This window comes from Dipodomys merriami, unplaced genomic scaffold (assembly GCF_024711535.1).
Source record: "Dipodomys merriami isolate MVZ:Mamm:240054 unplaced genomic scaffold, mDipMer1.0.p SCAF_92, whole genome shotgun sequence".
Taxonomy (NCBI): domain Eukaryota; kingdom Metazoa; phylum Chordata; class Mammalia; order Rodentia; family Heteromyidae; genus Dipodomys; species Dipodomys merriami.
This window is the reverse complement of record NW_027206535.1, coordinates 3,646,251-3,670,245: the sequence shown is the minus strand read 5'-3', so window position 1 is coordinate 3,670,245 and position 23,995 is coordinate 3,646,251. Positions and strand designations below refer to the sequence as shown.

The 23,995-nt window shown below is 44.4% G+C and overlaps 2 protein-coding genes across 22 annotated transcripts in view; both read right to left on the bottom strand.

The window, feature by feature from the left end:
* Positions 1 to 11,000: 11,000 nt before the first annotated feature.
* LOC138821595 (HCLS1-associated protein X-1-like) lies at positions 11,001 to 13,988 on the bottom strand. Of its 2 annotated transcripts, none has more exons than XM_070014014.1 (7): positions 13,833 to 13,988; positions 13,118 to 13,371; positions 12,754 to 12,941; positions 12,218 to 12,269; positions 11,966 to 12,072; positions 11,751 to 11,841; positions 11,001 to 11,250 (listed from the first exon to the last, which is right to left on the bottom strand). In XM_070014014.1, exons 1-7 carry the CDS (start codon positions 13,889 to 13,891, stop codon positions 11,165 to 11,167), a joined length of 837 nt encoding a protein of 278 aa, XP_069870115.1. In that variant the 5' UTR covers positions 13,892 to 13,988; the 3' UTR covers positions 11,001 to 11,164. The 2 variants fall into 2 exon arrangements, with proteins under 2 accessions (XP_069870115.1, XP_069870116.1); XM_070014015.1 differs by lacking the exon at positions 13,833 to 13,988 and adding an exon at positions 13,568 to 13,666.
* A 398-nt stretch (positions 13,989 to 14,386) lies between these two features.
* The window catches only part of Ubap2l (ubiquitin associated protein 2 like), a 63,156-nt gene continuing 53,547 nt past the window's right edge, over positions 14,387 to 23,995 (bottom strand). For 6 of the 20 annotated variants that reach the window (XM_070013993.1, XM_070013992.1, XM_070013991.1 and 3 more), the window contains 4 exons: positions 18,996 to 19,063; positions 17,237 to 17,434; positions 16,772 to 16,822; positions 15,507 to 15,961 (listed from right to left, as the gene is read on the bottom strand). In XM_070013993.1, coding sequence (XP_069870094.1) covers positions 15,866 to 15,961; positions 16,772 to 16,822; positions 17,237 to 17,434; positions 18,996 to 19,063 — 413 coding nt within the window. In that variant the 3' untranslated portion in view covers positions 15,507 to 15,865. Of the gene's footprint in view, positions 15,310 to 15,506; positions 15,962 to 16,771; positions 16,823 to 17,236; positions 17,435 to 18,995; positions 19,064 to 22,907; positions 23,312 to 23,995 lie in introns of those variants that run through there. The other 14 variants (XM_070014013.1, XM_070014011.1, XM_070014012.1 and 11 more) reach the window with 8 other exon arrangements.

Genomic DNA, 23,995 nt, shown 5'->3' with positions numbered 1-23,995 from the left:
GCTGGGAATGTGGCTTAGTGGTTGAGTGCTTGCCTAGCATGCATGTAGCCCTGTGTTTGATTCCTCAGTACCACATACACAGAAAAAGCCAGAAGCGGCACTGTAGCTCAATTGGTAGAGTGCTAGCCTTCAGCAAAAGAAGCTTAGGGACACTTGCCCTGGCCCTGAGTTCAAGCTCCAGACTGGCAAGAAAGAAGGAGGAGGAAGAGGAAGAGGAGGAGGAAGAGGAAGAAAGCCAAGCACCTGTGGCTCACCTGTAATCCTAGCTACTCAGGAGGCTGAGATCTGTGGATCGCAGTTCAAAGCCACCCTCGGCAGGAAAGTCCATGAGACTCTTATCTCCTATAAACCACTCAGAAAACCAGAAATGGCTCTGTGGCTCAAGTGGTACAGCATAGCTTGAGCTGAAGAGCTGAGGGACAGCACCCACCCCGAGTACAAGACCCATGACTGACTGATGATGACGATAATGAAGAAGAACTATTATTATTTCTGGGGCTGGGAATGTGGGCTAGTGGTAGAGTGCTTGCCTAACATTCAAGAAGTCATGGGTTTGATTCCTCAATACTACAAAAAAGCTGGATGTGGCCTTGTGGCTCAAGGAGTAGAGTGATAGCCTTGAGCAAAAGAAGCTCAGGGACAGTGCATAGGCCCTGAGTTCAAGCCCCAGGACAGGCAAAAAAAAAAAATTCTGAACAAGTCACTGTGGATCAGTGGGCTATGGGAGCAGCATGGAGTTATAAGAACAAAGAAGATTAAAAAAAATGGCAGAGCTTTATTGAGCAGGCAAGCAGAAAAGTATAAAGATACCCTAACAGAATGTGGATGCCACCAGGGGTATTTATATGGTAAAGGCAGGGTCTGACTTAAAGTTATGCAGATAGGTGCTCATCTTTGTTCCTAATCACTGTTGGTTACACTTTTACCATTTGGGCTCAGGCATTCTGAGACTGACCTATACTTTAATAAATGTGTGACCATTATGTTTGGGCATCTCTTTTAGGAAAGAATGCTTTCTGCCATATATCTTACAATTTGTGTTTATCCTTGAGACAGAATGCATCCTGCTACAAATGTTTATCCTTTGAGATAAGCAGTTTGGACCAGCAGGAGCCATTTTTCAAGTGTTTGCTTCTCCTGAACACATGTCTTTTTTTATTCTGACCTTTCTCAATGTTTAGAGCACATTAAATGCTTGGGGCCAGTAGGCAAGTTGCTCTTGCTCTTTGTTTTTCTTTCTTCTGTTAATACTGCAGCTTATGAAGGAGTTCAAGGGTTAAAACAAAGAAGATAGAGCTATGTTTCTTGTCTTTTTTTTTTTTTTTTTTTTGGTCCGGTTGTGGGGCCTGAACTCTGGGCCTGGGCACTGTCCCTCAGCTCTTCAGCTCAAGGCTAGCGCTCTACCACTTGAGCCACAGCACCACTTCCGGCTTTTTTCTTTTTGTTTATGTGGTGCTGAGGAATCGAACCCAGGGCCTCATGCATGTAAGGCAAGCACTCTACCACTGAGCCACCTTCCCAGCCCCCCGACTTTTTTCTTTTTGTTTATGTGGTGCTGAGGAATCGAACCCAGGGCCTCGAGCATACAAGGCAAGCGCTCTACCACTGAGCCACCTTCCCAGCCCCAATAGTGCTATATTTCTAAATATACTGTTTCTAAATTCCTGGCTGCCATTCACTTTATTTTCCCTAGTGTATCCTGTCTCAACACCACCATCTTTCCTACTTCTCCAGCTTCAAGATGGCTTATAATGAGACTTCTCAGCCACCATAATCACGTCAACACCTTATAGTAAATCTAATAAATCTTTCTCCAGATTGATGGATGGAGACAGATGACAAACAGATAAGATATTCTACTAGTTCTGCACCGCTACAGTTAATACAAATTTATAAATAGTAGGGTTTTTTCTTGTTGTTGTTTGTCAGTCTTGTCAGTCTTGTCAGTCTTGTCAGTTGTGGGGCTTGAACTCTGGGCCTGGAGTTGTCCCTCAGCTCTTCAGCTCAAGGCGAGCGCTCTACTGCTTGAGCTACAATGCCACTTGAGGTTTTCTAGTGGTTATTTTTTTTGGGGGGGGGTCCGGTTGTGAGGCCTGAATTCTGGGCCTGGGCGCTGTCCCTCAGCTCTTCAGCTCAAGGCTAGCACTCTACCACTTGAGCCACAGTGCCACTTTTGGATTTTTCTACTTATACAGTGTTGAGAAATTGAACCCAGGGCTTCACTCATGGAAGGCAAGCACTCTACCACTGAGCCACCTTCCCAGCCCCACTGGCAAAGATTTTTCTACCATTCTGTGGGTTGGTTTGCTTGCTTAATTGGTGCTCAACCACTTGAGCCATGTTTCCAGCCTGGATTTTTTGCTAATTTTATTTTGGAGATGGAGTCTTGCAGAACTTTCTTCCCTGGCTGACTTCAAACTGCAATCTTCCAGATCTCATCCTCCTAGGGGTTACAGGTGTGAATCCCTAGTACCTACCTCTATTAGTTTTATAGACAATTATGGTTCTATTCTACTAGTAAAGAGAGAATTGATAGTCCATGGCTTGATCTAGCAATAGAGATATGTGAAATATTTACATTAGTTATTCTTTGCCAATTAACAACTTACAAGAAGCATAGATTAGGTAACTGTTTTCAATACTTTTGTAACATTTCTAGATTACTTAGTTGCTCCACATGTCTGGATAAAGTAGGGAATAGCTTCAGAAAATGTTCAGACCCCTCCAATACTGCAGCAGTTCCAAGGAATTTCTCATTCTCTGGAGACTCACTTCTTGCCATTTATCAGTTACCATTGAAGTTTTCATACCAATTTATGGTTCCAGCTGCTTCTGCTCCAGGTGCTGATCTCAGCTGTGACCATTCATTCACATAGCTCTCCACATTTTGTGATAGTTTGTCCTCTCACCCCATTCTTTGATGAGTCCAAGCAAAGTTACTGTTAATTATTGCATATTTTCTTTCTTATAAGAGTTGGAGTGACGCTGGGTGCCAGTGGCTCACGCTTGTAACCCTAGCTACTCAGGAGGCTGAGATCTGAGGATCACAGTTCAAACCCAGCCCAGGCAGGAAAGTCTGTGAGACTCTTATCTCCAATAAACCACCAGAAAACCCAAGGTAGCACTGTGGCTCAAGTGGTAGAGTGCTAGCCTTGAGCTGAAGAGCTGAGGGACAGCGCCCAGGCCCAGAGTGCAAGCCCCACGACGGACCAAAAAAAAAAAAAAAAAAAGTAGGAGTGACAACTTTCATACCTTTCATAGATCAAAACAAACTAGATCTGAGGATCATGGTTCAAAGCCAGGGCAGAAAAGTCCATAAGACTCTTATCTCCAATAAACTACTCAGAAAAAGCTGGAAGTGGCACTCTGGCTCTAGTGGTAGAGCGCTCACCTTGAGCTGAAGAGCTAAGGGACAGCCCCAGGCCCAGAGTTCAAGCCTCACAACCAACAAAAGCAAACAAATAAACAAAAAAACCCTGAAACTAGTAGTCTCCTCTATGAATCCTTCCTTGCTTGCTTGCTTCCTTGCGTGCTTGCTTCTTTCCTTCTGTCCTTCCTTCCTTTCTTCCGGGTTTTTTTTTTTTTTTTTGGTGTGCTAGTTTTGGGGCTTGAACTCTGGGCTTGGGCACTATCCTTGAGCTTTTTTTTTTCTTTGAGCTTTTTATTGTTCAAGGCTAGTACTCTACCACTTGAGCCACTGCTCCATTTCTAGCTTTTTTGGTGGTTAATTGGAGATAAGAGTCTCATGGACTTTCATTCCCAGGCTGTCTTAGAACAGTTATCCTCAGATACGAACCTTCTGCGTAACTGGTTCATAGGTGTTTAGGTGTGAGCCACTGGCTCAAAATAAGTTTGGTGTGTGTGTGTGTGTGTGTGTGTGTGTGTGTGTGTGTGTGTGTGTGTGTGTGTGTGTGTGTGTGTGTGTGTGTGTGTGTGTGTGTGTGTGTGTGTGTGTGTGTGTGTGTGTGTGTGTGTGTGTGTGTGTGTGTGTGTGTGTGTGTGTGTGTGTGTGTGTGTGTGTGTGTGTATTGTGGGGCTCAAACTCTGGACCTGGGTGCTATCCCTGAGTTCTTCAGCTCAAAGTGAGCACTCTACCACTTGAGCCACAGCACCACTTCCGGTTTTCTGGTGGTTTATTGATCCTCAGATCTCAGCCTCCTGAATAGCTAGGATTACAAGTGTGAGCCACTGGCACCTGGCTTGTAAGTTGGAAAGCGTCATTTCCGGCTTTTTTCTTTTTGCTTATGTGGTGCTGAGGAATCGAACCCAGGGCCTCATGCATGCAAGGCAAGCTCTCTACCACTGAGCCACCTTCTCAGCCTGAATGTATTTAACAGTATAAAGAGTCCAACTTACGGGGCTGGGAAGGTGGCTCAGTGGTAGAGCGCTAGCCTTGAGCTGAAGAGCTGAGGGACAGTGCCCAGGCCCAGAGTTCAGGCCCCATGACCGTGACTCCCCCAAAAAAATACATACATGCATACATACATACATGCATACACACATACATACATGCATGCATACAGTTAGCAAAGAAGGTCTTACTAAGGACATTTGAGCCAAACACATGATATTTTCCAAAGCCCCTTTTCTTCTTCCTTAAAATATATATTTGAAATATCTAGGCACTGATATTTTTATTAAAAACAAATATTTTATTAAAAAAGTTATTGTAGAGCCAGGTGCCGGGGGCTCACACCTGTAATCCTAGCTACTCAGCAGGCTGAGATCTGAGGATTGCAGTTCAAAGCCAGCCTGGGCAGGAAAAGCCAAGAAACTTTTTGTTGTTGTTGTTGTTGGCCTTGGGGCTTGAACTCTGGGCTTGGGCTCTGTCCCTCAGCTCTTCAGCTCAAGGCGAGTGCTGTACCCATTGAGCCACAGCGTCACTTCTGGTTTTCGAGTGGTTTATTGGAGATAAGAGTCTCATGGACTTTCCTGCCTGGGCTGGCTTTGAACCGTGATCCTCAGATCCCAGCCTCCTGAGTAGCTAGGATTATAGGCGTGAGCCACTGGTGCCCTGCTCCCTGGAAACTCTTTTTTTTTTTTTTTTTCTGAATGGACTCTGTCACTTTTATTGAATTTTACAACATAAAATAAGTATTTACTAAATTAACTTTATTACTCATCTTTATCTAATTCTCAAATATTTCTCATTATTTTTAAATGTGTTACAAAATTCCATTAAATCACTCAATTTGTACTATAGATTCTATGAAAATACTTATTTTCCTAATTTATAACATTTCAGTTTTACTTACATAAGTTTTGTAAACACCTTTGAATCCCTGGAAACTCTTATCTCCAATAAACCACCAGAAAACAAGAAGTGGCACTGTGGCTCAAGTGGTAGAGTGCTAGCTTTGAGCTAAAGAGCTGAAGGACAGTGCTCAGGCCCAGAATTCAAGCCCCATGGGGCTGGGAAGGTGGCTCAGTGGTAGAGCGCTTGCCTTGCATGCATGAGGCCCTGGGTTCGATTCCTCAGCACCACATAAGCAGAAAAAAAAGCCAGAAGTGGCGCCGTGGCTCAAGTGGTAGAGTGCTAGCCTTGAGCTGAAGAGCTGAGGGACAGCGCCCAGGCCCAGAGTTCAGGCCCACGACCGGCAAAAAAAGAAAAAGAAAAAAAAAAAAAAGAATTCAAGCCCCATGGGAAAAAAAAATGTAATCTGGGTGCCAGTGGCTCACACCTGTAATCCTAGCTACTCAGGTGGCTGAGATCTGAGGATCCTTGTTCAAAGCCAGCCTGGGCAAGAAAGTCTGTGAGACTCTTATTTCCAATAAAACAGCAGAAAACAGGAAGTGGTGCTGTGGCTCAAGTGGTAGAGTGCTAGCCTTGAGCTGAAGGACAACGCCCTGACCCAGAGTTCAAGCCCAACTATGGACAAAAAATAAAATAAAAAATAAATCTCTAGGGGCTGGGAAGGTGGCTCAGTGGTAGAGCGCTTGCCTTGCATGCCTGAGGCTCTGGGTTTGATTCCTCAGCACCACATAAGCAAAAAGAAAAAAAAAGCCGGAAGTGGCGCTGTGGCTCAAGGTAGAGCACTAGCCTTGAGCTGAAGAGCTGAGGGACAGTGCCCAGGCCCAGAGTTCAGGCCCCACGACCGGACCAAAAAAAAAAAAAAATTTCTAGTGCCAGGTACTCATGGGTCAACCCTGTAATCCTAGCTACTCTGTAGACTGAAATCTGAGGATTGCAGTTAGAAACCAGCTGGCACAGAAAAGTCTGTGAGACTCTCATCTCCAATTAATCACAGAAAAAAACAGAAGTAGAGTTGTAGTTCAAGAGGTAGAGTGCTAGCCTTGAGTAGAAGGAGCTTAGGGGCAGTGCCCAGGCCTAGAGTTCAAAGCCCAGGACAGGCAAAAAAAAAAAAAAAAAAATCCTATAGCTTGACCAGGCAGTGGTGGCTCATTCCTAAAAATCCTAGCTACTCAGGTTGCTGAGATCTGAAGATCATGGTTTGAAGCTAGCCTGCAGAAGGAAAGCCTGTGAGATTCTTGTCTCCACTAAACTACCCAAAGTGCTGGAAATGGAGCTGTGGCTCAAGTAGTAGGGAGTTAGTATTGAGCAAAAGAAGCTCAGGGACAGCACAGAGACCCTGAGTACAAGCTCCAGGACTAGCACCAAAACAAAACAAAGAAACAACCTGTGACTCATGCCTATAATCCTAGCTGCTCAGGAGGCTGAGATCTAAGGATCACAGTTCAAAGCCAGCCTAGGCAGGAAAGTCTGTGAGACTCTTATCTCCAATTCACCACCAGAAAACCAGAAGTGGCGCTGTGGTTCAACTGGCAGAGCATTTGCCTTGAGCTGAAGAGTGCAGGGACAGCACCCCAGCCAGAGTTCAAGCCCCATGACCAATTAAAAAAAAGAAAGAAAGAAACACCTCTAGCTCATAGGCAATACTGACTCTTCTGTTTGAAGTTTGAGTAGTGCATTTAACATTTAAGCCAATAGTGGATAATGGTGATAGTAGTCAAGAAGCAGTGTACATACAAATAGACATGCTGAAATGAAACCCCTTTGTACAACTATTTCAAGATAATAAAAAATAATTTCATAAAAAATTCAGGAGTTGCTGGGAAGGTGACTCCAGCCCTTTTGGCACTGGTTATTTTTGAGCTAGGATCTGTCTTCCCACCCAGATGTGTACCTGAACTATGATCCATCTATTTCAGGCTTCCTATCATAATTGGTATGACAAGGGTGTTGCCACAATGGTGGTGGTTCTCCTCAGCTCACTGGGCTGGCCTGGGACCACAATCTGCCCAATCTCAACCTTCCACATACTTAGGATGGCAGGTGCACACTACTGCACTCAGCTATCCTCTGACAAGGGGTCTCAAGAACCTTCTGCCCAGGTTGACCTCTAACCTTCCAAGTAGCTGGGGTTACAGGACATGAGCTTCCAATGCTGGCTTACATTCATGTTTTTTAAAATTTTATTTTTTTTTGTTGGTCTTATGGCTTGAACTCTAGGCCTGGGTTCTGTCTCTGAGCATCTTTTGCTCAAGGCTAGCCCTCTACCACTGTGGCTCTGAGTCATAGTGCTACTTCCTGCTTTTTCAGGAAGACTTTCCTACCTGGGCTGCTTTGAACTGTGATGCTCAGATCTCAGCCTCTTGAGTTACTAGTATTACAGATATGAACCACCAGTGCCCAGCTCAATACTGGCACACTCCAAATTTGATAGTTAAACTGGGTTCACAATTCTAGATTTAATTTTTTCTATACATATTATTTTTGCCAGTCTCGGGGCTTGAACTGAAGGCCTGGGTGCTGTCCCTGAACTTCTTTTGCTCAACTAGCACTTGAGACACAGCACTACTTCCAGCTTTTTCTGTTTACGTGGTACTGAGGAATCAAAACCAGGGCTTTCATGCAAGCTAGACAAGCAATTTACCACTAAGCCACATTCCCAGCACTGAAGCATTTCTCCATTGTCTTTTGCCTGCCTTTTCTTATTTTTTATTTTTCTTATTTATTTTCTTATTTATTGCAAGCCAGGTCCCAGTGGCTCATGCCTGTAATCCTAGCTACTCAGGAGCTGTGATCTGAGGATCGCAGTACAAAGCCAGCCCAGGCAGGAAAGTCTATGAGTCTATCTCTAATTAACCACCAGAAAACCGAAAGTGGCACTGTGGCTCAAATGGTAGAGCACTAGCCTTGAGCTAAAGAGCTGAAGGATAGTGCCCAGGCCTAGTTGAAGCCCTATGACTGACAAAAAAAAAAAAAAAAAAAAAAATAAGGTGATGTACAGAGAGGTTACAGGTTTATTTCATTTTTTCTTTTTTAATATTTTTAATGTAAAAATACTGTACAGAGGGGTTACAGTTACATGAGCAAGGTAATGAGTACATTTCCTATCAAGCATTGTTACCTCCTCGTTTTTCCCTTATCACGCACCCCTTCCATCCCACCTCCACAACCACACCCCCCCCCATTTTATTGTCTGTTTTTGGGGGAGGGGGCAGTCCTGGAGCGTTAACTCAGGGCCTGGGCACTATCCTTGAGCTTCTTTTACTCAAGGATAGCACGTTTTGTTTTGTTTTTTTCCTGTTGTGGGCTTTGAACTCTGGGCTTGGGCACTGTCCCTGTGCTCTTCAGCTCAAGGCAACTTTCCTGCCTGGACTGGCTTTTTTTGTGTGTGTGTCCGGTCGTGGGGCCTGAACTCTGGGCCTGAGCCCAGGCATGAGCCCACAGGTGCCTGGTAAGGCTAGTACTCTTACAACTTGAGCCACAGCACTACTTCTGGCTTTTTCTGCTTATGTGGTATTAAGGAATTGAAGCAAGGGCTTCATGCATGTTAGGCAAGCACTCTACCACTAAGTCACATTACCAGCCCAAGAGAGAAGTTAAGTTTTTTGTTTGTGTGCTGGTTCAGGGCCTGGGCACTCTCCCTGAGCCTCTTGTACTCAAGATCTTCAGGTTTTTTCTTTGTTTTTGCCAGTCCTGGGGCTTGAACTCAGGCCTGAGCTTCTTTTTGCTCAAGGCTAACGTTCTACCACTTGAGCCACAGAACAACTCTCAGCTTTTTCTGTGTATGTGGTACTGAGCAATCAAACCCAGGGTTTCATGTATGCTAGGCAAACATTCTATCACTAAGCCACATTCCCAGGCCCCCCCCCCTTTTTTTTTTGGTACGGTCGTGGGGCCTGAACTCTGGGCCTGGGCGCTGTCCCTCAGTTCTTCAGCTCAGGCTAGCACTCTACCACTTGAGCCACAGTGCCACTTCCAGCTTTTTTCTTTTTGCTTATGTGGTGCTGAGGAATCGAACCCAGGGCCTCAGGCATGCTTATGTGGTGCTGAGGAATCGAACCCAGGGCCTCAGGCATGCAAGGCAAGTGCTCTACCACTGAGCCACCTTCCCAGCCCCCAGGTCTTTTTGTTTTTGGTCATGGGGCTTGAACTCTGGGCCTGGATGCTGTTCCTGAGCTCTTCAGCTCAAGGCTAGGGCTTTACCACTTAAGCCACAGTGCTACTTCCAGTTTTCTGGTGGTTACTTGGAGATAAGAGTCTCACTGCCCAGGGTGGCTTTAAACCTCGATTTTCAGATCTCAGCCTTGAGTAGCTAGGATTACAGGCATGAGCCACCTGTGCCAGCATGAGATAGGATCTCTTAAGATCAAGGTTGGTTCTGAACTCCTGGGCTTAATTTAACAATACATGCCTTAGGCATGCACTGTTTTTAAGGCTGAATAATATTCTCATGTATATATGCATTTTCTTTCTTTGGACACTTAGTTGATTCAGTCTTGGTTATGTGCAATGTTGTCATGAACATGAGAACAGAAGTATCTCTTCAGCATAATAATAATTTCATTTTCTTTTTTTCCTGCATGCTAACTGGGCCTGAACTCAAGGCCTGGATGCTGTCCCTGAGATTTTTCACTCAAGGGTAGCACTGTACTTTGACCCACAGCTCCACTTCCATTTTTCTGGTGGTTAGTTGGAGCTGTACAGACTTTCCTGCCTGGGTTGGTTCTGAACTCAGATCTCAGCTTCTTGAATAGCTAGGATTATAGATGTGAACAACCAATGCCTGGCTTTTTCTTTTTTTTTTTTTTGTCGGTCGTGGGGCTTGAACTCTGGGCCTGAGCGCTGTCCCTCAGCTCTTCAGCTCAAGGCCAGTGCTCTACCACTTGAGCTACAGCGCCACTTCCGGTTTTCTGGTGGTTTATTGGAGATAGGAGTCTCACGGTCTCTCCTGCCCGGGCTGGCTTTGAACCGCGATCCTCAGATCTCAGCCTCCTGAGTAGCTAGGATTACAGGCGTGAGCCACCAGCGCCCGGCTTGGCTTTTTCTTTTTTATGCTGGCCCTGGGACTTGAACTCAGGGCGTGGGCCATGTCTCTGAGCTTTGTTTGCTCAAGGCTAGTATTCTACCACTTTGAGCTACAGCTCAAATGGTTTTTAGGTGGTTAGAGATAAGAGTTTCAAGGACTTTCTTGCCTGGTCACCTGAATAGCTAGAATTATAGGTCCAGTTTATTTCAGCTTCGTGGTGGTGAATTGGATATAAGAATCTCAAAAAAAAAAAAAAAAAAGAATCTCAGACTTTCCTGCCCAACCCGGCTTTAAACCAGGATTACAGGCTTGGAGCTTACAGGGCTCATTCTCTCTTTTTATTTTTAAAAAAATTAAAAAAAAAATTTTTTTTTTGCTCTACCACTTGAGCCACAGTGCCACTTCCAGCTTTTTTCTTTTTGCTTATGTGGTACTGAGGAATCGAACCCAGGGCCTCATGCATGCAAGGCAAGCGCTCTACCACTGAGCCACCTTCCCAGCCCCTCTCTCTCTTTTTAAATTGGATGTATCTTCAAAAAAACATTGAAACTAATTCTATCATTTTTCTATTAGTACCTGACTTTTATTTATTTATTTATTTATTACTAAATCAGGTTTTGGAAACACATTAACAGACAAATAAGGAGATAGCTTCAAGTTAAGACAGTATGGGAAACCCTAAATGGTTCTAGAAAGTGAAACAGCCTGGACAAAACCAAGACCTTTAGCATAAATAAAGGTTTTATTGGTCAGTTTGGGTGAATGACAGACTGACATACCCCCAACCTACTGTTGTACACACTCCGGCCCTTAAGGTGACAGAAACAGCTAAACTTATTGACAGTGGGCAGTGAAAAGGATATGAAGGCTTCTGAAGGTTAACAAAGCTAACGGGGCCCGAACCAACGTCCTAGAAATAAATCAAGGATGGAAAAGGCATCATCTAAGGCTGGAGGTCTTGGTGATTCTGGATCTAAGGAGAAAATCATACAAAGAGATAGACTAAATGATAACTGGGAAGAGGCAAACAGAGAAATACTAGTTAAGGCTAAAGAGGGTTTTTTTTGGTTGGTCATGGGGCTTGAACTCTGGGCCTGGCACTGTCCCTCAGCTCTTCAGCTCAAGGCAAGTGCTCTACAACTTGAGCCATAGCATCACTTCCGGTTGTCTGGTGGTGAATTGGAGATAAGAGTCTCATAGACTTTCCTGCCTGGACTGGCTTTGAACTGTGATCCTCAGATCTCAGCCTCCTGAGTAGGTAGATTACAGGAGTGAGCCACCAGCACCCAGCTGATTCATAGTCTTTTTTTTTTTAAATAGTTTAATTTTTTTTTATTGTGAAAATACCATACAGAGGGGTTACAATTACATGGGCAAGGTAATGAGTACATTTGTCATCAAGCATTGTTGCCTCCTCCTTTGTTTCCCCTTCCCATCCTCCTCTCCTCCCCCCCATTCATAGTCTTAACTTACCAACTCTAAGGCTGCCATCTGCTTCTTGGTGAGTTATTGTGGTCTCCCTCCGACCCTCACTGTCCACTATAGTCCGGTGCTCTTCCACTTTCTATAAGAAGCCCCAAGCACATTCTTAATATAACTTAGAGATATGATAAGGGTTTTTTTTACACAGGTCCCTCTTTGCAGGGCATTCCTTAGCTGCTTCACTCTATTCCTTTCTCCCAACTCACCCCATCTGGTTTTGTGATCTTGGTCACAGAGATACTCTTGAAGTAGGACTTGGGCTGAGGCTGCAGGACAGGACCAAGACCTTCCTGGGAAACCTGGGAATCAAGATCTAGAAAGGCAGAGATGCAGAACCAGAAGATAATGTCATAGGGGAACAAAATGGAGTACAGCAAGAAGGAACTTTAGGAAGAACAGACAGACAGAACTCCAGAATAACAAGGGATAGTCAATGCTCCCTCTCCTTGTAGACTCACCATTGTCCTCTCTGGCTCTAGGATGGGGAGTCACAGGCCACATATCATCAAACTGTAGAAGAAGCCATATATAGTAGATGAAAAGACACCTTCCAGACTGAAACCTGAAGGGTCACAAACCCCCAAATACTCCAAAGTTCCAGAACCCTTTTTTCCCAGGAGAAGTAATTCCATTTAGGATAGCCTTACAACTAATTCTTCCCTCTTGGTTGTTTCAAATGCCCCTTTAACCAAGAAGCTTTCCTGAACCTTGTCTGTCCTCCCCCCAATAATCCTGCCTTATATCTAAGAATCATCTCCACCTGAAGAAATCCTATTTTTCTCCAAAGCAGCTTACTATAGAAAACCGGTTTGAAAGTATAGGGCAATGAAGGAGCACTGGCCTAGCAATGCATGAGGCCTTGAGTTCTATTCTATCCCCACAGCACAATTCGAAAGATAAAATAAGCTAAATACAATAAGTGGATGTGGTAGAATTGATTCTAGCCATTGTTCATTAGTGGTCTCTCACTTTATGCCCAGATTTAAGTACTCACCCTATGAAAAGGTCTCGGGGACCCCCAGTCTGGTGCTGGTTTGGAGGTTTCAGTTCTTGTATCGCTCTCCAAGACCCCCCCAAAGATCTTGGGCTGATGACTATCTGGGTATTTAAGCATTGAGTCCCGAAGCGTCTGCCCCTCCCGCAGTCTCTCACCAGGTGTCTCTGACTCAGGACCTGGAAGTTCTGCAAAAAGGCGGCACATCGATGCTGGGGTGGGAAAGGACTTGGGCCCTTTAAATCTCCTTGAAATCGTCAGTCTTGTCAACACTTTCCATCCCCTAACTACTCCCTGCAAGCTCTTTACTTCACCCACCAACCTATTAGCAAACATGAGTTCTCCCTCAGGGAAATCCACACACCAGGAGGGCGGGAAGGCAAGGTCCAGGCTCCCATCTCGCCGAAGATGCTACTGAAATCGCGAACGAGTTCATCAAAGCCGAAGTTATCATAGAAACGTATCCCTCCTCTTGGGCTGAAGCTGAAGCCAAATTCCTCTGGGGACTGAGAACCACCAAAACTCGAGCTCCCAGGACCCCATGTGGCTCCTTCTTCCTCGTCCTCATCATCCTCATCTTCATCTCGAGTCATCCCTCCAAAAAAGGGATCCCTGTGGCTGAGGGTGGAGGCAGGTAAGGCACCAAGACTTCAGCCCCACTTATGGCATAGAATCAACACAAAATGGGACTAGAGTAGGTGGTCTGGGAAGCTGGGGTCTTCCTCTTCCTCTCGTCTGTCCTAACCTCCCAAATCCTCTCCGTTTTCTTCCGGTGTCCCCCCGCCCCTTCCATACTTCCCAAGGGCCTGCTCACCAGCTCCCTGTCCTCTTCCTCAGATCCCCATTAACTTGCCCGCCCAGGTCCCTGTTGCATCACCCAACACTGGTGAAAAAGGTGTAAGGCGCCGTTCCTCCTACTAACGGCCGCCATGGTTACGGTTGCGTGGTGACTACTCAATGTGGTGACTTCGTCCTCTCCTCCAGAGTGGGAGCAGAGGAAGTTTCCCCCAAAATACGACGAAGGGGGCCAAGCTTTCTCCGGAACACCCTTCCCTTGTCCAGCCCAGAACTACTCTCACCTCCGAAGTCCAGAAAAGCCGAAAAAGCCCCGGAAGAGGTCGAACAAGCTCATTCCCATGGCGGGACCCGGACCCTTGAGACCCTCCCGCAGCCCATTCGCACGCACACACAGCCGAGATACGCCACCGGAAATTGTGAGGCGTCCGCCAGCACTGTCGGAAAGCAAGCGCGGGGCGCGGCATTGTCGTAAAGCAGCCGCAAGGCGAACGAGCGAGGGGGGCGGGGCTGACCGATACCTGCGAGGTATCGGCCGGGCTCTCTCCGGCGGTTTACCTCCCTCTTAGTGTTTTTAGCCCAGCCGATCTGCTCGACAGGCGCTTCGGGTGGAGACCAGACGATTTCGCCAGAAGGCAGCCCTCACCTTACCAACAGACCCTTTTACCCCACTGGCCGCCCCGGGACGATGCCACAGGCCGCTACCCTCTAGACTTCTAGACGTTTGTTTTCTCCAGATTAACGTGGGTAACTTCAAATGTTAGATGGACTGAGTCTAACTAAAGCTCCTTCAAATACAAATTCAGAAGCACAGAATAAAGACAAGGGAACACATGAATTCATTATTAGCTACTACGGAGTCATGACCATAAAGGATTCTTTAATATTTCCAAACAGGCTCTATAACCAGCAAGATAAAAAAAATTATAAAAGCTTTATAGTCAAGCAGGGATGTTACTCAAGCGTCCTAGAAAGGAACAAAGAATGTGAGGCTGTAAGATTTCCTCCTTCCAGCAAGTGTGATGGAATGTCTATAATCAACTACGGGGAAAGGAGGGTCTCCAGAGGCAGCCATATGGCCAGATCCCATTCTTAAAAATGACTTAGATGGGGATGTGGCTCAAGCAGTTAGGGTGCCAGTCTACCAAGCCCAAGGTTCAAACCTAGTGCTGACTAAATCCTTTTTAATACTGATTTTCAAAGCCTCTGTACCCCATCCCAAACCCATGTCTTGCCCTAGACTCTAATGCCTTTGCATGGGATTAGGTATATTTAAGCCACAGAAAAGTACTCAAGAAGCAAATATTTAGTATACTAGTGTCAGGAAGGACCCCAAATTTGTTTTGTCAGCCAACTGCAAATATTGCCCTCGAGTTCTTCTTAGTTTTATTTGTCTGGAACCATCAAAGCCATACGTATGTATTTCAACTCCATAAAGTCATTTCCTTGAAATGTTTCTCAATTCTTCCACAATCCTCCCCCTTCCCATCCAATTTTCTATCCCTTCCCTTTATGGCCTTAACTTGCTGTAGATGTGGCAGTTTCTGGAGGCAATGAAGATTTGTGGTGATTCTTTCCAGTTGCACAGGTTGTGAAATTCTTAGGGGTGAAAGGAATCCCTTCACTAGCACATTAAGGTCAGAGGAGTTCTGAAAGGGCAAAGATTTCATTTTATTCCACTGCCTTCGGGACCTATTAGAGGCCCAGTTCGTACGGTAATACTTATTCACCAAGCTGGTCATCGACGAGACTGAGGATATCCTAGACGGAGCAAGAATGGGCAGAGGCTGAAGGTAGAGTTTTTGTTTTATATATACAAGACACATTAATCCATTAAATTTGAAGACACAGTACAAAAAAAAAACACTTCAACTAATTCATCTGACAATGCTGTTCATATTCATGACGCCATTTTTTGTTGTTTTGTTTTCCTAATAATAAAGGAGGAGACTTAGGGCTGTTGGGCTGATATATATTTCAGGGTCCCCCTCCCCACCTCACCCATACACCACCAGGGTGAACAGGAAGAAGGAAGGTCAGGGCCCATAGCAAAGTTTCATAATCTTGAATGCAAGGGGAGAGTAGGAAGAGGAAAAGGAAGGAAAAAAAAAAGAGAAAATACAAATCCTATAATACATACAACAGGGTGGGGATGGTATGGGAATGGGACAGACATGAAGCAGAGGCGTGGGGTGGGCCGCTGGGTGGGAGGCTGAAGAATCCCCCCACATTCCTTTCTCTCTTTGATGCTGTTTCCATAGTTTCCAGGCTGAGAAGCCCTCTCAGAAGATGGGACCGGGAGAAGAGGGCCAGGGCCTCAGTTGGCCCCCCAGCTGTAGCTGTTGTAGGCAGACTTGTTGGTCTGGGGCTTCTGCGGGATGGAGCTGGTCTGGCTACGTTGCCCGCTGCCCGTCTGCAGGGAATGGGAGGATGATGGGGAGGAAAAAGGTGTCTAGTTAGTGGGACCAATCTGTAACATCTTTAGGTGGAAATGTGCAAACTGTCTTGCTTTCTTATTCCCCTTACTTCAGACCTATATGAAATTAACTTCTGAACCATAGAAAATTGGACTCCATAGCTAGTAGAGCTCCTCTCTACAACAACATAGTTAATATTTAAACAGGGGAAAATGAAAAGAGGATAAGATATTTTTGCATTCTATCTTCTCTACCCCTCCCACTCATTCCACCCCTGGTCTGGAAAAAAAAAAACAACAACCCACAACTGAGAATTATGGCCTCTTGGAGGTGAGTGATCACAAGGTGATTTTCATTGATCTCCATGAATGCCTCAATTTAGAAAGCCATCTTTGAAAGGAAAAAAAAAAAAAAAGCCCTCATTCTAGCTCTCCAGCCACCTGTGATGGAGCTCTTGAGCAGTCTCTTGCACCACCCTGCAGATCTACCCACCACCAACATCTGTGAGCCCAATTCAGGCAAAGCAAAAGAGAAGAGTCTGATGCTTCAAGCTCCAGATGCTGCCCCAAGAATCTTTTTCTGGTAACCCAGTGTTTTCCAGAGCTAAGGAAGGGGAAAGATAAAGAGGGTGTTGAGGAGGGGAGGAAGAAAGAGGATGGGGAGGCCAGAGAGCTCAGCAAAGTGTTTGTGTTTGTGTATCCTGTTTTGTGACCACTTAATCTTTTCTCTTCAAGTTTTCTGAGGCTGTGGAGGTGAAATGGGGACTAAAAAGGAGTGGGTTCAAGCATATCATTCAGTTTCATTACCTGCTCCTCCTGCTGGCGCTGGCAACAGAGAATCATCTGCAAATATGGTAGCTGAGGCAGAACCAGGATATATGGAAAATAAAGGGACAAACTTTGACAATAGAACTCCACCATTAGAAGGGAAAGCTACAATGTCAGGGAAGAGGGAAGGCTGGGAGAGGTAAAGGGAAGGTGTGACCCAGGTCTGATGGGATGAGGACAACTGTGCCATGGGAGGAGGTGGAGGAGAAAGGCATCAAAGGAACTGAGCAAAAAAGGTTTTAATCTGGCCCATTCTCTGACATTTCCCTTGCTGGCTGCTCATGTTATGTGCGCTTGTGTCTGTATGTGTTGTGTGCCCCTGGCTGGCACTGGGGAGGATTGGGTGAAGGTGGTGGTAAGGAAGGGTAAGAAAAGGAAAGGGGAGGTAGTTTTAAGGGATAGGAAGGAAGAGGAAGGGAAAGGAGAGAGGGGGAGGGCTGTTACCTGGCCATCCTGCTGCAGGTGATGATGAAGGATCTGGGAATGCGGCTGCTGATGGGGGGTCAGAATGTGCATAAAGGGGGCAGGTGGGTAGGCAGCAGCTGTGGCCGGATTTATGGGCCCTCCACTTCCTAGGGCTGAAGGCAAGTTGAAGGAGGCAGCAGGAGTACCGGAATGAAATCCTTGTTTCTCAAAGGACTGCTATCCAAGCAAAGAGTAAAAGGGATCAACAAAGGAAATCCAGGTACTTCTGAGCCCAAAGTTCCCTACCCTCAGAAGGAACAGTGCACTTGAAGTTAAGATATTCAAATCGTCAGTTCTACCTCTGTGCATTAATACCATCATGATTGTAGGCAAATTATGGTCTCTTAAGCCTAAGTTTCCTCACTTAAAAAAAAAAAAAGGACACTACTGACCTTTCAATTATAAGGATCAAAAAGGAGGATGATCATGAAAGAACTCTTTAAAATCTAATGCTATATATATGAATATATAGAAATGTGCGAACTCCTCTTAGCCTTCCTGCTCCAGTATTTGGGTAGAAATTAGAATTCAGATAGTTCAAAGGAAATGAATAGGGTTTAGCATGGTGGCCCAAGATTAAGAGGTGGCCCAAGATTAAGAAGGCCAGCCCAGGCAAAATGTTAAGACTCAAGTCTCAAAAAAAAAAAAAAAAAAAAAAAAAAAAAACAAGGCCACAAAGGGTGGTGATACTTGGGAAGTGCAAGGAGGGCTATGGTTAAAGGTCTGCCTAGGAAAAGCACTGAAAACCTACCTGGAAAACATGAGAAAGCAAAAGACCAGTAAGGTCTTGCCTATGAACTCCCTCCAAGTTCCTAATACTTCACAACAAACTTATTTATGCTAACTGGGGAATAAACATTAAGAATTACACCCAGTGGTGGTGGCTCACGCATGTAATCCTTGCTATCAGGAGGCTGAGATCTGAGGATCGTAGTTCGAAGCCTGCCAGGGAAGGAAGTCTATGAGACTCTGATTAACTACCAGAAAACTGAAGTGGTGCTGTGGCTCAAGTGGTAGAGCACTGGCCTCGAGCTGAAGAGCTCAAGGACAGCACCTAGGCCCAGAGTTCAAGCCCCATGACTGACCAAAAAAAAAGAAAAAAAAAGAAAAAAAAAAAGAAAAAAAAAGTGAATAACGCAGTAACAATGTCTTATTTTCTTTTCCCACCACCAGCTTTTTGTCATGGGTTTACTAACAAAGAATGGAATGAACCAGTTTCCTTTCATTTTCTACATTTGTTCCCTTGGAAAGTGAGGAGAGGTTGGAATTGGATAGGTAAAAGGGTCGAGACAGTCGCCCAGTGACAAGTTTCAAGTTACAGGACTCACTTACCTGTTATGTGTCTCATTTTTTTCTGTGAGCTAAATTTAAACTCCTAGAGAAGCTAGTCTACAGATCATTCATTTAGAAAAGTTAGACTGGGTTTCTGACCTCTCCAACTGTTCTTGCCCACTTTTTTTTTTTTTCCTTGCTAGCCCTGGGCACTCAGGGCCTGGGCACTGTACTGCACTTCTATTGCTCAAGGCTAGTACTACCATTTCAGCCACAGCACCACTTCTGGCCTTTCTGTTTATGTGATACTGAGGAATCAAACCCAAGGCTTCATGCATGCTAGGCAAGCAATCTACCACTAAGCCACATTCCCAGCCCCTTGCCCACTGTTTTTCTGTAATTGCAACTGCACTGCCTCTAAGACCATCTCTCCTTTTTTTTACTTTCATCCAAGCCAGGCACCTACCTGGGTTTTGGAGTACACAGAACCCGAGATATCTGGCACGCCTGTGTTACTGGAGGTGACTGATACACCTAGGGGAGGAAAAAGACATGATTAGCTCAGCTAGCTGCCTGGCCCCTATTCCCAAGATGAAGTGATATCTATGGCCTTTGTAGCAACAGCACTGCAAGGGAATTTCACTCTGATTTTCCACTCTCAAGTTAGTTCTGAGATGTAAGAATTCATGACACAAAGGCTCCATGGTCTTTTGACTTTTGGAGCATATGCACAAGTGCAGTGAGTTTTTAAAAAAATTTTTTTGAGAACAAGATGACATATTTTTAATAGCTCATTAGTACTTATTGATTTTGAATCACTTCAAAGCCAAAGAAGATATAACAAATTTAATATCCATTTCAAATAAACTCTATCTAATCAATCCTAACCTTGAAAAATAGGGTAGACTGGTCTTCTATTCTGAAGAGATAAAATTTGGGGCTCAAAATCCACACCTTCACAGAAGGTTAAGTAACAGAACAGTCCAATTTAGTGCTCAAGAGCATTCTTACTCTCACCAGAGAGCCTTAGCTCACTTAGTAATGGAGCTTGTAAGCTATGTCCTAATAATTTAAAGGGCTAATACAAAGATGAATTTCCAATTATACAACTCAAGCACTATGGGGAAAAAGGAAAAAGAGAAAGGGATAGTAGCCCATGTGGAACATATAAAATGTCATTTCAGTTACTTTAGCTTCTCCATGAAATAAAAGCTCAAATCCATAACACAGCTCACATTTCCTGTTAAAATTTCCCTCCTACCAATTTAAGACAATCAGAGTAGTAAACCCCTCATTTTAATTTATTCTCAAACTAAAATATAGATTACACTCTTCCTCCTGAGAAATAAAGCAATGGGCTAAGGAGATAAGCTACAGGATAAAGAATTTACAATCTCTCTTGAGACACTTTAAACAGATTTGCAAAATAAGTGATTGAACTAAAACTTGAACTATAATTTTAAAAAGATACATTAGGGAATGGGAATGTGACTTAGTTGTAGAGTGATTGCCTAGCATGCACGAAGCCCTGGGTGCAATTCCTCAGTACCACATAAACAGAAAAAGCCAGAGGTGGCACTGTGGCTCAAGTGGTAGTGTACTAGTCTTGAGCACAGCAGAGCCCAGGTCCAGAGTTCACATCCCTGGACTGGTTAAAAAAAAAAAAAAAAAACAGGGGCTGGGAAGATGTCTCAGTGCAGAGTGCTTGCCTTACATGTATGAGAGCCTCGGTTCAATTCCTCAGCACCACATAAGCCGAAAAGCCGGAAGTGGGCTGTGGCTCAAGTGGTAAAGCGCTAGTCTCAGCTGAAGAGCTGAGGGACAGTGCTCAGGCCCAGAGTTCAGGCCCCACAACCAACGAAAAACAAAATAAATAAATAAATAAATAAAGCTGGGTGCCAGTGGCTTACGCCTGTAATCCTAGCTACTCAGGATGATGAGATGAGATCTGAAGATTGTGGTTCAAAGCCAGCCCGGGCAGGAAAGTCTGCGAGATTATCTCCAATAAACCACCAGAAAAATGGAAGTGGTGCTGTGGTTCAAGTAGTAGAGAGCTAGCCTTGAGCTGAAAAGCTGAGGGTCTGTGTCCACGTCCAGAGTTCAAGCCCCACAACTGACCAAAAAAAAAAAAAAAAAAAAAGGTCACATTTGTGCTTATGGCCTTAGACCCTACCTTCCAGAGGGACACTCCTCTAATGTTAGTAACACTGATGGAAAAGTGTTTAGAAGCCCTGGTCCTAGTGGCCCAATTACAAGTGAGGAGTTCCCCATTCACCCACAATTCAACAGCAGTCCTTCAAACTCCAGGACCCAAATCCAACCAATGTTCAGGACAAATGCTGCCTTCAAAAGTCATGTTCACCTGGAATAATGACATTAGAATCTTCCCAATAAAAGTGGCATCTTGGGGGGAGAGGGAATTGAGGTTTAAGCTTAAAAGTAGAGCACCTGTCCAGTGTGAGGCAGTGGGTTTGATCTCTAGTACAAAAAAGGGGGGGGGGAAGAGCATCTTAACTTCCCACATGCTAAAATCCAATTATTTATTTATTTGGCCTAGGGACTAAACTCTGGATCTGGGTGCTGCTCTTCAGCTCAAGGCTAGTGATCTACCACTTTAGCCACAGTGCCACTTCTGGCTTTTTCTGCTTATGTGATGCTGAGGAATCAAACCCAGGGTGCCTCATGCACACAAGGCAAGCACTCCTATCACTGAGTCACCTTCCCAGCCCTGAAATCCAATTTTAAAGAAAATAAATATAAACTATGAAAAAGAACAGAACTATAAGTTAGACATGGTGGCACACTACTGTAATCCCAGTACTTGGGAGGCAGAAAGATTTTAATTCAAGACTAGCCTGGGCCTATACATAGTGAAATACTGTCTCAAAAAAAACAAAACTACAGAAATCAGAGAAAAAGACTTCCCAACTTCAAAGTAACATGTATACTTTAAATGCACTTAATGGGAATGATACAACAAAACTCTGAAGGACCTTAGGAGAACTTTTTTTCCCTTTCCCCTTTTTTCCTTTCCCAGCTGACCTTCTGGCAAAACACTGGGAGTTCAGTTATTGAAAAAGCTAAAGTTAATATTGTTTGTGTGGAAGGGTTAAAATAGAAGGTGGAACACACAAACTATAAATGGGACATTTATTTAAAGATAAACCCAGATATAATGATCTATCTACACTTGATCTATATAGTGATCTATCTATCAGTTAGGTACCCTTTGCAAAGTTGAGACTAGGTTGCCTACAGAGAAGAGAATTAACTAACTGGATCCTCAAGCTGGGTGGAAGGGGAAATTAGGTTCTAATATGCCCCTGCCCCTATCTTGTCTTATTCTTAGCTAGCTAAATACCAGTTTCTAGTCCACAAGACTTAAACTGAATATAGGGTTGAAGAGACTATAAATGCAGGAAAAACAAATAGTAACCATAAACATTAAGAGAACCTAGAAGTATTTGTTTCTCTACTTTCTTCCAACATCAGAATGTCCTGCCTATTTCCATCCTTAAACAGTAATATCATTCCAATATAATATGAGTGATTGAGAGGAGAATTAAGACTCCATCTCTTCTATTACAGCAGTCCACAGAAAAAGTTGGTCACCCTCAACAGGATGAAATTATTCCAGAGGGCTGTGGAGAAATAATTACAAGGAAATCTGAGTAGTATGATTTCCAGTTAACTAATAGTGATGGTCTCAATGCTCAAGTAAACTAAAAATAAAGGATTGGTGGTGTATTAGTGAGTAGACTTAGTAGGGACTAGAATTTCCAGTCAGGATGTCTGCCCAAACCTCTCTTATGCATCCTTACTACACACACAAGTACAAAACAACTAATAAACAAGAATCTCCGAGAAGGCATCAAAGAACTGAGAACAATGTTCCAGGTGAGCTAACTGGCAATGTTCCAAAGCCTGAATCATCAACTAAGTGATTAGTTATGATTTTATCAGATTTCAATTAGCCAGTCTGTCTTTGGGAACTAGATGTAGAAATGAAGCCTTGGAAGATAGTTCCTAACAGATTTGAACACCATCTCTGCCTTTCACCATGACATGGCACTCGAAACTTTTTTGTCCCTTCCCCTCTGCACTTGTCACAGGCAAAGGGAAGCTCTAGATAGAAGAGTGAAGACATTTAAGCAGGAGGAGTTGTTTGTTTACACATACTTTCTTTACCAGCCAATCAACAGCTGGAGACTGAGGCTACTCCCCTCCCCACACCCGCCCTTAAAAACCACTGCACCGGAAAACTAAAAGCTCTTTGGCTATGCTAGCATTTGACTGAAAAGACCACCCCCCACCCTTCATCCACAGCATAAATTGGTTCCTAGTGTCCAGAAAGACATTCACGGAAAGAACGCCAGAGTTAGCTAAAGAAATACCACAGTTTATTGAAGACTACAAATATTTTTGTTACAAGTTGGAACTACATGCCTTCCAGAAATCAAAAGCAACAGCAGGTGTGTGCATTGATGTTTCAGAGGTGTTGCACCGCTTGGACTCAAAATGGGTAAGACAGGGTCAGACACATGGGGGAAGAGGGAAATGGGGGAGAGGCAAGTTCAAAAGCCCAGAAGGTATCCACCAACTCATTTTCCCCAAGCCACGCAGGCCATGGCCTCAGCTCAGCAGGCTCTCCTCAGTGGTTTGGTTTCTGAAACAAGACTTCAGTGCAAATTTATACACACACATAAAACACAGCCCCCAGCCTTGGGCCAAATTAGCTCTCAGCCGTCCAGAAATGCTTGTAAGGGGGTGGATATTTTCTTCCTAAAAGGAATCAAATACACAAAAATATATGAATTTAGAGGTTGATGAAGAATAGAATAAGAGCCCTCTGTGGGGTTGGGAACTGGGGGAGGGGGTTCTCAAAAGGCTATTATAATAGGTTTCTGAAATCTTAAGGGAAGTAAGAAGTTAGGATATCCAGAATCGGACAGTCCAACTCTCATATTGTCAACTACTATCTCTTAAAATTCTTTTTTTTTTTTTTTGGTTGGTTGTGGGACCTGAACTCTGGGCCCAGGCGCTGTCCCTGAGCTCTTCAGCACAAGGCTAGTGCTCTACCACTTGAGCGATAGCGCCACTTCCAGTTTTTTCTGCTTATGTGGTGCCAAGGAATTGAACCCAGGGCCTCATGCATGCAAGGCAAGCACTCTACCACTGACCCACCTTCCCAGCCCCGGGTATTAAAATTTCAATGGGGCTTCCAAAGATTTTCAAAATTACAATCATGACACTAAATCAGATAACAATTAAAAAGATCTACCTGTCTATTAATAATATCTAGACCTATCAGCTTAAACTAATTATTGAAAACCATGGGTGAGGGTTTTTTTTGTTTTTGTCGGTTGTGGGGCTTGAACTCTGGGCCTGGGTGCTGTCCCTCAGCTCTTCAGCTTAAGGCTAGCATTCTACCACTTGCGCCAAAGCGCCACTTCCGGTTTTTTCCTG

Bases quoted from the DNA above. Each gene is read 5' to 3' on its own strand.
- LOC138821595 (XM_070014014.1), bottom strand. From the start codon at position 13,891: ATGGGAATGAGCTTGTTCGACCTCTTCCGGGGCTTTTTCGGCTTTTCT. The intron at 12,270-12,753 runs GTGAGTACTTAA...CTTCTTCTACAG, and splicing joins CCCCGAGACCTTTTCATAGG to TTTGATGATATGTGGCCTGT. The intron at 11,251-11,750 runs GTAAGTTAAGAC...TTTTCTCCTTAG, and splicing joins AGATGGCAGCCTTAGAGTTG to ATCCAGAATCACCAAGACCT.